Source organism: Xiphophorus couchianus, chromosome 15 (assembly GCF_001444195.1).
Source record: "Xiphophorus couchianus chromosome 15, X_couchianus-1.0, whole genome shotgun sequence".
Classification (NCBI taxonomy): Eukaryota; Metazoa; Chordata; class Actinopteri; order Cyprinodontiformes; family Poeciliidae; genus Xiphophorus; species Xiphophorus couchianus.
The window spans coordinates 9,390,843-9,401,619 of NC_040242.1; the positions used below are offsets into that span (position 1 = coordinate 9,390,843).

The following is a 10,777-nucleotide window of genomic DNA, read 5'->3' on the forward strand; positions in this document are numbered from 1 at the left end:
TTGCTCATATTGTTATTATTAATCATAATACCAATAATTGATTGCATGAAAGTATTTCTGCAAAGCATAAGAAAAAAGTATGTTCAGCTTAATAACTGACTTCATATTGTTTTAAATAACCTAAATTAATAAAATAGGATTCCAACTTGACAAAATACCCCTTTCTTTTTAATTTTATTTTGAATAAATTGACGTATGACTGGATTACATTTTTAACTGCCGGCCTGTTGAGTTTTAACTTCAGACTATATTAATCTATCGGTAGCCAATAGAATAAATCATTTTAAATAAGTAAAGAAACAAAATTATAAAAATAAATAAATAAAAAATAAATTTAAAAAACTCCCGCTTAAATACTTGCAACAGACTGAAAATCCCAGTAAGCAGTGAAGCCCACAATGGCTTTAAAACGAGCCATGAACCGGAGGAAAGCGGCGCATGCATGGACACCCGCCCTCTCTCTGAGGAATACCCCTCAGAAAGAGAGAGAGAGAAAGTGGGGAGAGGGAGTTAAAAAAAGGAGGTGTGCATGTATTTAAAATGTTTTGATTGGATCATTTATTAAGCATTAAGGAACTTTTTTGTTGTTTCCGTGGCTGAACTCTTTCTAAAAGGCTATATGCTATTCTCCATCAACTGAGGTCACGCTGCGAATCTCTGAACTTCACCAACTGTAACGCACATAAAGCTGTTTATTCAGAAGCATCTCAGCATGAGTTATGGAAAGTACTCGGAAATGAAGCTCCAAATACTGTCTGCACACTTGCAGACGCACTTTGACTCCTACTGCCCATTTTTACACCAAATGAATAAAAAAAATACTCTAGTTATTTCGAAAAGTGTAATTTTTGGATTAATTTAGAACTTCTAAATGGAAAATACTAACATATCTCATAAAAGTATTTTTTTAAACTTATACGGCGCCTTTTCACCCAGGGACTTTGCATCCCTACCCCTTCCACACATACACACACACACACACACACACACACACACACACACACACCCCAACACACCTACACACACAGAGAGACACACACACACTCTCTCTCACACTCCCGGTGACGTCAGGTTGGAGTTTAGTGTAGAAAGCCAAGTGGATGACGGAAGTGGAGCTCTCCACCCTCCAGCCTCCCCCTGACACTTCTCATAAATATTACCGACGCTTATTCGGGGGGAACTCGCAGCACAAAGTCACCTCGCGTCCCGGTGTGTTTAACACATTTTCACCTCTGATTTTAGCCCAAAATTCGCCTTTTTTTAATTTCGTTTTTCTAGCGGCTTCAGCGCCCCGTCAGATCCTCCGCAGGCGGTGGTTTCTTTCCTTCGCACACGTCCAACTTTACGCGCCGGGCTGATGCGCACCGACCTGCCGGAGCAGCGCTGCTGTCTGTCACCGATACCCGGTTGCGTCTCTCCTGCATGCCGGAGCTCCAGTCCGGCTGTGATGAAGGCAAATGGTGCTGAGATAAAGCTCGGGCGCTGAGTTTTCATTTGAAGCTCTCAAACGAAGCCTGCGACTCTGACAAGTTGGTAACTGGACTTTTTATCCGCTGAAGAGCAAAACACACCGCTTCTACTTTGATAGTTTTCTTGTTGTCCTCCTAAAATAAAAGCTAAACAAGGGAAACATTTTCCTTGAGAGACCTGAACTTTCATGATGAGCAAACCCGCCGGTTCAACAAGTGGCTGTTTGGATATTCTGAACGTCAAATCAAGTAAGTTTCTCTCATTTCTCGATTATCCTCAACTATATTCCGCCGTTCAAGCAAGGCCTTTCTCTGACTTGATTAAAAAAAAAAAGAAAGAAAATAAGCAATAAACCTTTTGCATGTGTAAATAATTTTTACTACAGCTTTTACGCAATAATTTAGTCTATTTCAGATACTTATGTGTGAACTATTTAATTCAGATGTGTTTGTCACACGCAAAGTGCCATCTTGTTTTTCGTAAAGAAAGACCAAGATAGAAAGAATTAAAAGAAGAATTATGCGCCACACTCGATGCCACTTGTTGCCTGTTTCATGTAAGTTCTTCCGAAGTAAAAATAAATAAATATCTAAATAAATAAATAAATAAAATAAAATAAAAACGCAACAAACTAAGGCAACTTTATTCTTGCTAAGTATTTAATTTTGATCAAAAATCCTCTGACTTAACTTTGCTTTAACTAATTTCTTATATATTCTCTAATTTATACATTAAAAATTTCCTAAAACGACTTTAATATTTTGCAATTACTTAACCTTATATACAGTGATTGTATTAAAGCGGTATATTTACGGTTCTTTGTCTCATTTTTTTGCGCTTTGGAACTTTTCTTGACATCACTGCAGAAGGCCCAAAAAAGTGCAAATATTAAACGTCTGATCTTTAGAAACACCAAATGAAATATATTTCCTGCACAAATGTTTAACACTTTTCTGTCAAATTTACATGTGATGGTATTTCTTTTTATTTAGTTTTTTTCAGTTTTATCACATCAAAATCTGTGATGCTTAGTTTTTGTTTCGGTGCTTCCCTTCTCCCTAAATGTGATTGTATTGGAAATTTAACTTTCTGCAGCTACTCAGCATGTTTTTAAATTAGTGTTTAGATGTAATTTGGAATCACTTCCTCCTCCCTATACCAAATGCCATATTGTCCAAAAATAGTCTCCTTTTTATTAGCAGCTCTCGGTCTTGATGGTGATTACGTTAATAAAATATGCCATATATTTTCAGGCAATTAATGCACACAATGGACCCGCACTGGACCCCCAGGGTGGGGAAACTAAATCTTTCCACAACAAAAATTCGTCACCGATTTATTTAAATCGACAATCAAATTCCGCGGTTTATTACCTGTCTTCGGTTTTAAAAGTTGTTTTTAAAAAAAAAAGAAAAAAAACTGAATTAAACCCAAACACTTAGTCAATTGTCCCTCCAATGCACGCAAATAGAAACAATATTTTCATTAACATTTTTTTCTCTTACATATTTTTTATGTTATAGAAAGAAAAGGATAAGTAAGAATCAGTTGCTAATTCTATTCTTTTTTTTACATATATATTCTTTAAACCTTGTGATGTAATATTTAAAATCACATTCCTATATGCTGTAAGGTAGTTGGTTGTGGCCCATAGACCAATATTCCCCACGGCCTTCTGATTCTGAATAAACAGCCAATTGAAGTCGTATAACTCTCCCCTGAAGTCATTGTCTTTGCTGCCGAGTAGTTATTCCCATGCTACCCTTTTTGACGGGTCACTGGTGAATCAATGAGCAGGTGGCAAAACGTCAGTGTAATTACATAGACGGCTTTTCCCTCCAGAACGAGAGGGGGAAAAAAGCTCCCTCATATGCATACAAATATAGTTCTTTTTCAACAGATTTGAATACAAAATCTTCACAAAAAAATCACTTTTTTTTCATCTACACTGGGCTCGATTTACATACACTTCATTTGAGTTGGTGAAACGAGTTGGTGCGCATTATTCTCGCAGTGCAGTGTCACTCCCTAATCCTGGGGCCTATAGACCTGCGGGATAAAGCAGCTGTCGAGTCCCATTATGAAGTGGAGTTGGCAGCTTGTCGAGATCCAGGCAGTCAGACGAGGTTCAATGGGGGAAAATCATTAAGTTAACACTTTCCCCTAATGTCTCCATTGTGCAGCCTCGGGCTATTGTCTTAGGGAGCTCAGATATGACGCTTCCCACCGGACTTTATTCCCGAAATATGCTCCAGTGAATTCCCATGGTCATGGTTGGGTGAAGAAAGGGCCGTGCGTCCATGTTTGCCCGAAAAATAAATCTTTCGCTCGACAATTTATCTGTTGCTCCAAAGTCATTTACAAAGTTAATGTCACCGCAGATTGCGCAAGTGTGAATCATATTACTGTATAAACTCAAAAGCGTGGATAAACCACCATGATTTACCATCATGTTTCATTCATTTACTTCGGTCTTGACTGAATCTTGATTTTGAATGCTGTCCAACTGACATTTTGGCATCTCCAAGGTCGGATTCTGGACATCCCATGCAAAGTGTGCGGCGATCGCAGCTCAGGAAAACACTACGGTGTTTACGCATGCGACGGCTGTTCAGGATTCTTCAAGAGGAGCATCCGGAGGAACCGAACCTATGTGTGCAAGTCGGGCTCACAGGTGAGAAGGGGAGGGGAGGAGACTGGGGTACTCAGAATCGTTTAGTTGCTCATTTCAAATAGTGTGTGCTATTCAAACTATTTGAATAGTCGATTGGATTTTTTTTTCCATGCAAGAAAGAAAAATACGGACTCGCAGCAGCGGTTGTACATATTGTTCTATTGCAATAAATTGTTATGCAACTTGTTCTGCATTTGCACCGTCTTCTGATATACATGAATACTGGTTCCTTTTAGGAAAAAAAAACAAAAACGTTTTACCATTACGCACCGAATGCGCATTTTACGCATGTGTCTCGCTCCCTTTTTTTTTTTGGTCGCTGTGTTAAATCTTCCTTGATGAGCCTAATTGTGTCATGCCTGCACCATTAAGTACTGGCCTAAACACAGCGCTGCTCTAATATATCAGGTGTAATCCAATCTAATGTGATGATTCCCAGTCGAGGATTTAAGGCGGCAGAGGGCGGGATCGAGTACTTATCCATGTGGGATGAGGCCGCACTAGAGCCGCAGGGGAGAGGGGGCCATAACTGCAAGATAATAGCGCGATCTTTTACCTGGAGATTTGCCTCCCAGGAGGATAATAGCAGGAGGATTTCGTTTTAACCCTTTTTTTCTTGTTTTCTTCTTTTTCCCCGTACCCCCTCTTTTCCTTGTTGTCTCTGTGCAGGGTGGCTGTCCCGTTGACAAAACTCACAGGAACCAATGCCGAGCGTGTCGTTTGAAAAAGTGTCTGGAAGTGAACATGAATAAAGACGGTAAATGGGCTTGATTTAATTATGGCTCTGACTATAGACACGCCATGCTGTGGCGTTTGGTATCGAGGTGGAAAAGTTTATTAAGGCTGCTAATGAAAGCTCCAAAGAAGCTGATAATTACCTGCTATTTGCTTGTTTTGAAGGGGACGTTGGTTCCAGCGTGGTGCAGCTTTCAATAAAAGTTAATTGCTTGGACTTGTTTGTTGCACTGGCGCCTCCGATGGGGGATAAAGGGAGACTATGCCCCTCCCTGCACATTTGTATTTGACAGTCTTGTGAATGTCCTTTATTCATACAAATATAAGATTTTATTTATGACCTTATGTGCAATTTTTGTTTCCTTTCTAACTTATGAAATCATTTTTCAGAACAGCTTTTTTTTCATTTGATTTTTTTTAATTTAGATTTTAATATTTCAAATGGCATAAAATAAAAAAAACATATTTTTTTAAGTTTGGTAAATGTACTGGTGTCAAATGAGGTTGGAAAATTTCAATAGTTATATCTCTGTTAACATTTTTAGCGTGATTAATATTGACCGTTTAATCTTTTCTGCTGCTTCTGCCTTAGCTGGCGTCCCACTCCATGCACACTGCAACTGTTTGCTAATAAAACTAAACAAATTATTGCACACTTCCATATAAACCTGGATCTGTCTTTCTAAACCCACCAAATTTGCATTGAAACTCTGATGATTGGCCCTGTTGGGTCATGGGCATTAACAGGAAGTGGCATCCCACATAAAATTCTGCTTAACGCCACATGAAACCCTGGGCCATGCTCTGACTCCCAAGTGGAACTTGATTATTTGTTTTGTTTTAGTTTTTAACTTTACACCTGTATAAAAAGAGCCACTTTTTACAGGCACTCTCAATGAATGCAGATTAGATTTTCTTAAAAGAAGGCAGTTCGCTCTTTCAGAAACTATTCCTTGAACTCTGTGTGTCCGCTGTCCCACTTTTGCAGCCGTCCAGCATGAAAGGGGGCCCCGGACGTCCACCATCCGCAAACAAGTCGCCCTTTATTTCCGGGGCCACAAAGAGGTGAACGGCTCCTCGACCCACTTCCCGGGATCTTCGCTGCCCGGGCCTCCCTTCTTCACCACAGTCACGCAGCTGGAGCCCCACAACCTGGAGATGAGCTCAGTAGCAACCACACCAGAAAGACAGGCCATCGTGAGCTTAGCACAACCCACCCCCAAGGTACAATGTTCTGAAATGTACTCTAGAATATTATTATATTATATTATATTATATTACATTACATTACATTACATTATATTATATTATATTATATTATATTATATTATATTATATTGTTTATAATGTTTCTTTATCTAAGCCACCATGCTGTGGGAAATGAGCTGAAATAATGAGTATTAAGAGATTTAAAGAGCCTAGAGAAAACCTCTTTAAAAGAACACACAGTCAGGTATGATGATGCTGTTTTAGTTGCTCCAAATAAGATTTTATTTTTCTACAGAGGTTAGAAGCTGAAATTCTTGTCCCGATTTAGCATCCTGTAAGAAGCACAAATCCGCCAATTAGAGTTTTCTCTCCCAATCCAGCACAAGAAACACTAATGATTATAAAGTCACGTGCCAGAGCTTGGAATTTGATCTTTGCAGCTCGCTGTTCTCTAAACTGTGATTCACTAAGACTTTTGACACGTGTTTGTTTTTATGTCACACGTCCTGCAGTATCCCCATGAAGTCAGTGGCACCCCCATGTATTTATACGAGGTGGCCACGGAGTCTGTGTGCGAGTCCGCAGCGCGCCTCCTCTTCATGAGCATCAAGTGGGCCAAAAGCGTTCCCGCATTCTCCACTCTGCCTTTATCTGATCAGGTAAACTTTAAATTCATGACATGCATCAAATGTTGTTTCTATAAACCCACAATGTAAGTAAAAACATGTGGAAAGATTAAGCATTTAACATTTACAGGGGTTTTCATACCTACATGTAATCTGAATATTATATATTTGGCTATATAATTCAACATCTCATAATTTAAGCCTTTATAATCTATTATTTCTTTTTCTCAATAATTCTATTACCAAAACAATAAATAATGGAAGAACTACAGTAAGTCAGTAAGGCAGCAACTAAAGGCCGTAAGAATCACAGTTTGTGTTATTAAGTTGGAGAAAGCAACCAATGAACAAACACTGGAACAGAGAGGAACAAACAGCACAAAGTCACATGTACATACTAGAGACAGAAGCAAAAATACTAAATTATTAAGCTTAAGCAAGTCTTTTATTATTATTATTATTATTATTATTATTATTATTATTATTATTATTATTATTATTGTTATTATTGTTATTATTGTTATTATTATTATTAATCAACTACAGTGCTCTTACTCCAAAATGTTAATAAACCTCAAATGTGAATGTTTAAGAAGTCAAAAGAATGATTTTGGCATTCTTAGTAGAATATCTACAGTATATGAGGCTAGTTATCGCACAAATAATACTAATAATGTACTTTATTTTAAAAAGCTAAAAGATAATTCTCCCCATTCAATGTGGTGTACCAGATAATTCCTAAAAAGGGTAATATGGTCAAAATACACAAATTGATTACATTTCACAGTACTGTGTGTGTGCATTAAGGCTGTGTAAAGTAGCTGATGGCTCCTATTGAGCCCTCAGGTGTTTTATGGTGGTGAAGTTCCTGCAGTTAATCTCTTCAGTGTCTGTGGGCTGACATTGTGCTCTGCTAATTCACACATAATTTGTTCTCATTTATTTATTTACTTCTCACAGTTCCTCAGCTACATAATTAAGCTCAAAAAGTGTTTTGTAGCCATAACAACTTCACCAAAATGTAACTGAATGTATCCGGTGTGTTAGAGAAACATCAACAGTCAAAAGCAATTTTTTTGAGACAAAAAAGTAGAAGCACAATCTAATAAAAATGTCATAAATGGACAAATATTCATGCTGGCTTAAACAAACCAATCATTTTCCAGCTGATTCTGTTGGAGGATGCCTGGAGAGAGTTGTTTGTTCTGGGTATCGCTCAGTGGGCAATTCCTGTGGACTCCACGACTCTTCTTGCTGTCTCTGGTATGTAAAATCCGAAAATCCTTCTATGAGCAGACAGGGTGTGACTGCTTGCTGCTGCATTCTTTTCCCAAATGGTAACACTTTTCTCTCATTTCCATCAACAGGGATGAACACAGAAAACACAGAATCTCAGCGGATGAACAAGATCATGTCTGAGATCCAGGCACTTCAGGAGGTGGTGACCAGATTCCGACAGATGCGCCTTGACGCGACGGAGTTTGCATGTTTAAAATGCATCGTAACATTCAAAGCAGGTGTGTAGCAGTCAGCTTCTTAAAAAAAACATCCTACAAGTTTCTACCTGAACCTATCTGACAAAGTCAAAAGGGATGGTTCAATCTTGAGCAACGTCAACTTAATCCGTTCCATAAACCTAAACAGACTTTGTTTTACAGTTCCTACCCAAGGCAGCACTGAATTAAGAAGTTTCCGCAATGCCAGCGCCATCGCTGCACTACAAGATGAAGCACAGCTCACACTCAACAGTTACATCCACACCAGGTATGTAAAAAAGAGACATACATTATGTTGCAAAAGTATTTTTTTCTATTGGATGGTGATCTTTGTGGAAAATGATGTAAAGTCAAACACATAGTTTTCAAACTAATGGCAAGAAAAATAGATCTAAAAATGACTTTTAGTACTTTTAGTGTCATTCTATTTTGTTAATCCCATGCAATTATTTTAAAACAAAATTGGAAAACTGTTTAAAAATTAATTTCTGATTATATTTATTTTTTACAAACTTTAGTTTGCTCTTCGTCATTTTTAGCATAGGTTATTGCTAAAACAACCTATTGCAGAGAGTCCAAAGAGTCAGTTGTGGCTCTGATGCCGCAGGTTGCAGACCCATGAAACAGAAACTCAACCTCAGTTAATTTGGATGGAGAACCTTCATAAAATAAAATAAAATAAAATAAAATAAAATATTTCTTCATATTTTGATTCATTATTCTAAAACATTAATATACAGTACAGACCAAATGTTTGGACACACCTTCTCATTGAATTCAATTAGAAAGTGTGTCCAAACCTTTGGTCTGTACTGTATGTTGACCTTAACAATTCCCTTGAAGCTTTGGCTGTCTGTTTAGGATTATTGTCTTGATGGGAAGTGAACTCTGACCTCAGTGTGAAGTCATTGCAGCCTCAAACTCTTTTATTTTAATGTGGATCGGTGTGTATGTAGATCCATCCAGCTTCCTTGCTTTTTTCTGAAGGACAGGATTCCTCAGTATGATGCCACCACCACCAAATATCACTGTGTGGTTGATATGTTCAGAATAATTTGCAATACTATTTTTCCCACCACAAAAGCATTTTGTATGTTGACCTAAATGGTTTAATTTGACCACAACACCTTCGTCCACATACGCCTTTTTCCCCTTGTTATCTTGTAGCAAACTGCAGGTGGGATTTTCATAGCCAGACTGTCTGGTTACCCATTTGTGGAATAAAAGAATATTTTTTCTTCTTGTTCTACTTTTCTGCAAGCTATAAATACAGCTGTTCTGCCTCATGGAACACCACAGGTTAGAATCTAATCCATCCAAGCCTATCTGTCATTACTTGCTTTATGCAGACCTAACTTCAACCTGATGGATCATGTTTCTTGGTCTTAACTGGTTGTTCTTTCTTAGTGTTATACTAAACAGAACATGTATAAAAGTTGTTTTAGAACCTTCTTCTCTGTTCCAGGTACCCAACTCAGCCCTGCCGCTTCGGGAAGCTGCTGCTGCTCCTCCCGGCACTCCGCTCCGTCAGCCCCTCCACCATAGAGGAAGTGTTCTTCAAAAAGACCATCGGGAACGTTCCCATTACAAGGCTTCTCTCCGACATGTACAAATCAAGTGATATATGAACTATCTGACTGTCCAGAGGTGTGGAAAAGGACTAAGATATCCATGCAGGTCTGGACAGAAGGTCAACTCAACATAGGTGCAGCAGAAGCGGGTTGAAGTTTTCACGGAGCACAAAGTCTTTTAGGCCTGTAGGCTCCACACTGAAGTAAAGACTACAACACAGCCGGATCGCCTATTAACAGTTTGCACTAGTTAAGGATTAGGTTCAGAAAATTGCAGTTTACAGTATTTAAATGTCACCTTAAGACTCTAAAAGAGCGCCTGCCAAGTCCATTTTAAACAGAAATGCTGTACATTATGATGTCTTTCGAGTGTCTTTGAGACCAATGAGCTTGATGACCAATTTCATCTTGTAATTGCTGTGTTCAGTCCCAGTGGAGAAAACCAAAAAGATGCCCCAACAGTGAGAGGGCCCCGAGTCGCTGTTCCGCAATCCAGTGCTGAAACCAAATGCACAAAAGGGGGCAACGACGAAGAAAATAAACTTTGAGATGAAACATGTTGCTGTAAAATTATTCAAGGAAGTCATTTCAGAGGCTGCTGTCCTATCTGTCAGTGTGTCCTGTTTTCAGACGCAGCAGCATTTCAAAAATGTCTTTAGGTTGATTTTGTGAAGACAGACACTAACATTGGATAAAATAATATTCAGCACTTGGAAATGTTTTTTTGTGGCCTGTGTTCTTTTGAGTTTGCTGTAAATATCCTGAGTTATAACTATTTAGAGTTGTAACAAAGAGAATAAAAGAGATGAAGACTGAACTCAACTGTTTTCATACATCAGATACCAGAATACAGCAGCAGTTTAAGTTTTTTCATCTTGCAGACTAATGTAGCTCCTCCTACATTTGATTATTTTAACCCTGGAAATGTCCAAGATACAAAACATACAACTAACAATGCATGACATATCCATTTAATGACATGACACATGTTCTTTT

At 38.4% G+C, this 10,777-nt stretch overlaps 1 protein-coding gene across 1 annotated transcript; it reads left to right on the forward strand.

Moving 5' to 3' along the window:
* The first annotated feature begins 1,107 nt into the window (after positions 1-1,107).
* On the forward strand, positions 1,108-10,598 carry nr2e1 (nuclear receptor subfamily 2, group E, member 1). Its single transcript, XM_028039574.1, has 9 exons — positions 1,108-1,718; positions 3,999-4,144; positions 4,814-4,901; positions 5,868-6,103; positions 6,601-6,747; positions 7,881-7,977; positions 8,082-8,231; positions 8,373-8,478; positions 9,676-10,598. Exons 1-9 carry the CDS (start codon positions 1,658-1,660, stop codon positions 9,836-9,838), a joined length of 1,194 nt encoding a protein of 397 aa, XP_027895375.1. The 5' UTR covers positions 1,108-1,657; the 3' UTR covers positions 9,839-10,598.
* Positions 10,599-10,777: the final 179 nt, after the last annotated feature.

Excerpts from the sequence above, each read along its gene's own strand:
- nr2e1 (XM_028039574.1), top strand. The coding sequence starts at position 1,658 with ATGATGAGCAAACCCGCCGGTTCAACAAGTGGCTGTTTGGATATTCTG. Across the intron at positions 1,719-3,998 it reads TATTCTGAACGTCAAATCAA|GTCGGATTCTGGACATCCCA; the intron begins GTAAGTTTCTCT and ends GGCATCTCCAAG. Across the intron at positions 4,145-4,813 it reads TGTGCAAGTCGGGCTCACAG|GGTGGCTGTCCCGTTGACAA; the intron begins GTGAGAAGGGGA and ends GTCTCTGTGCAG.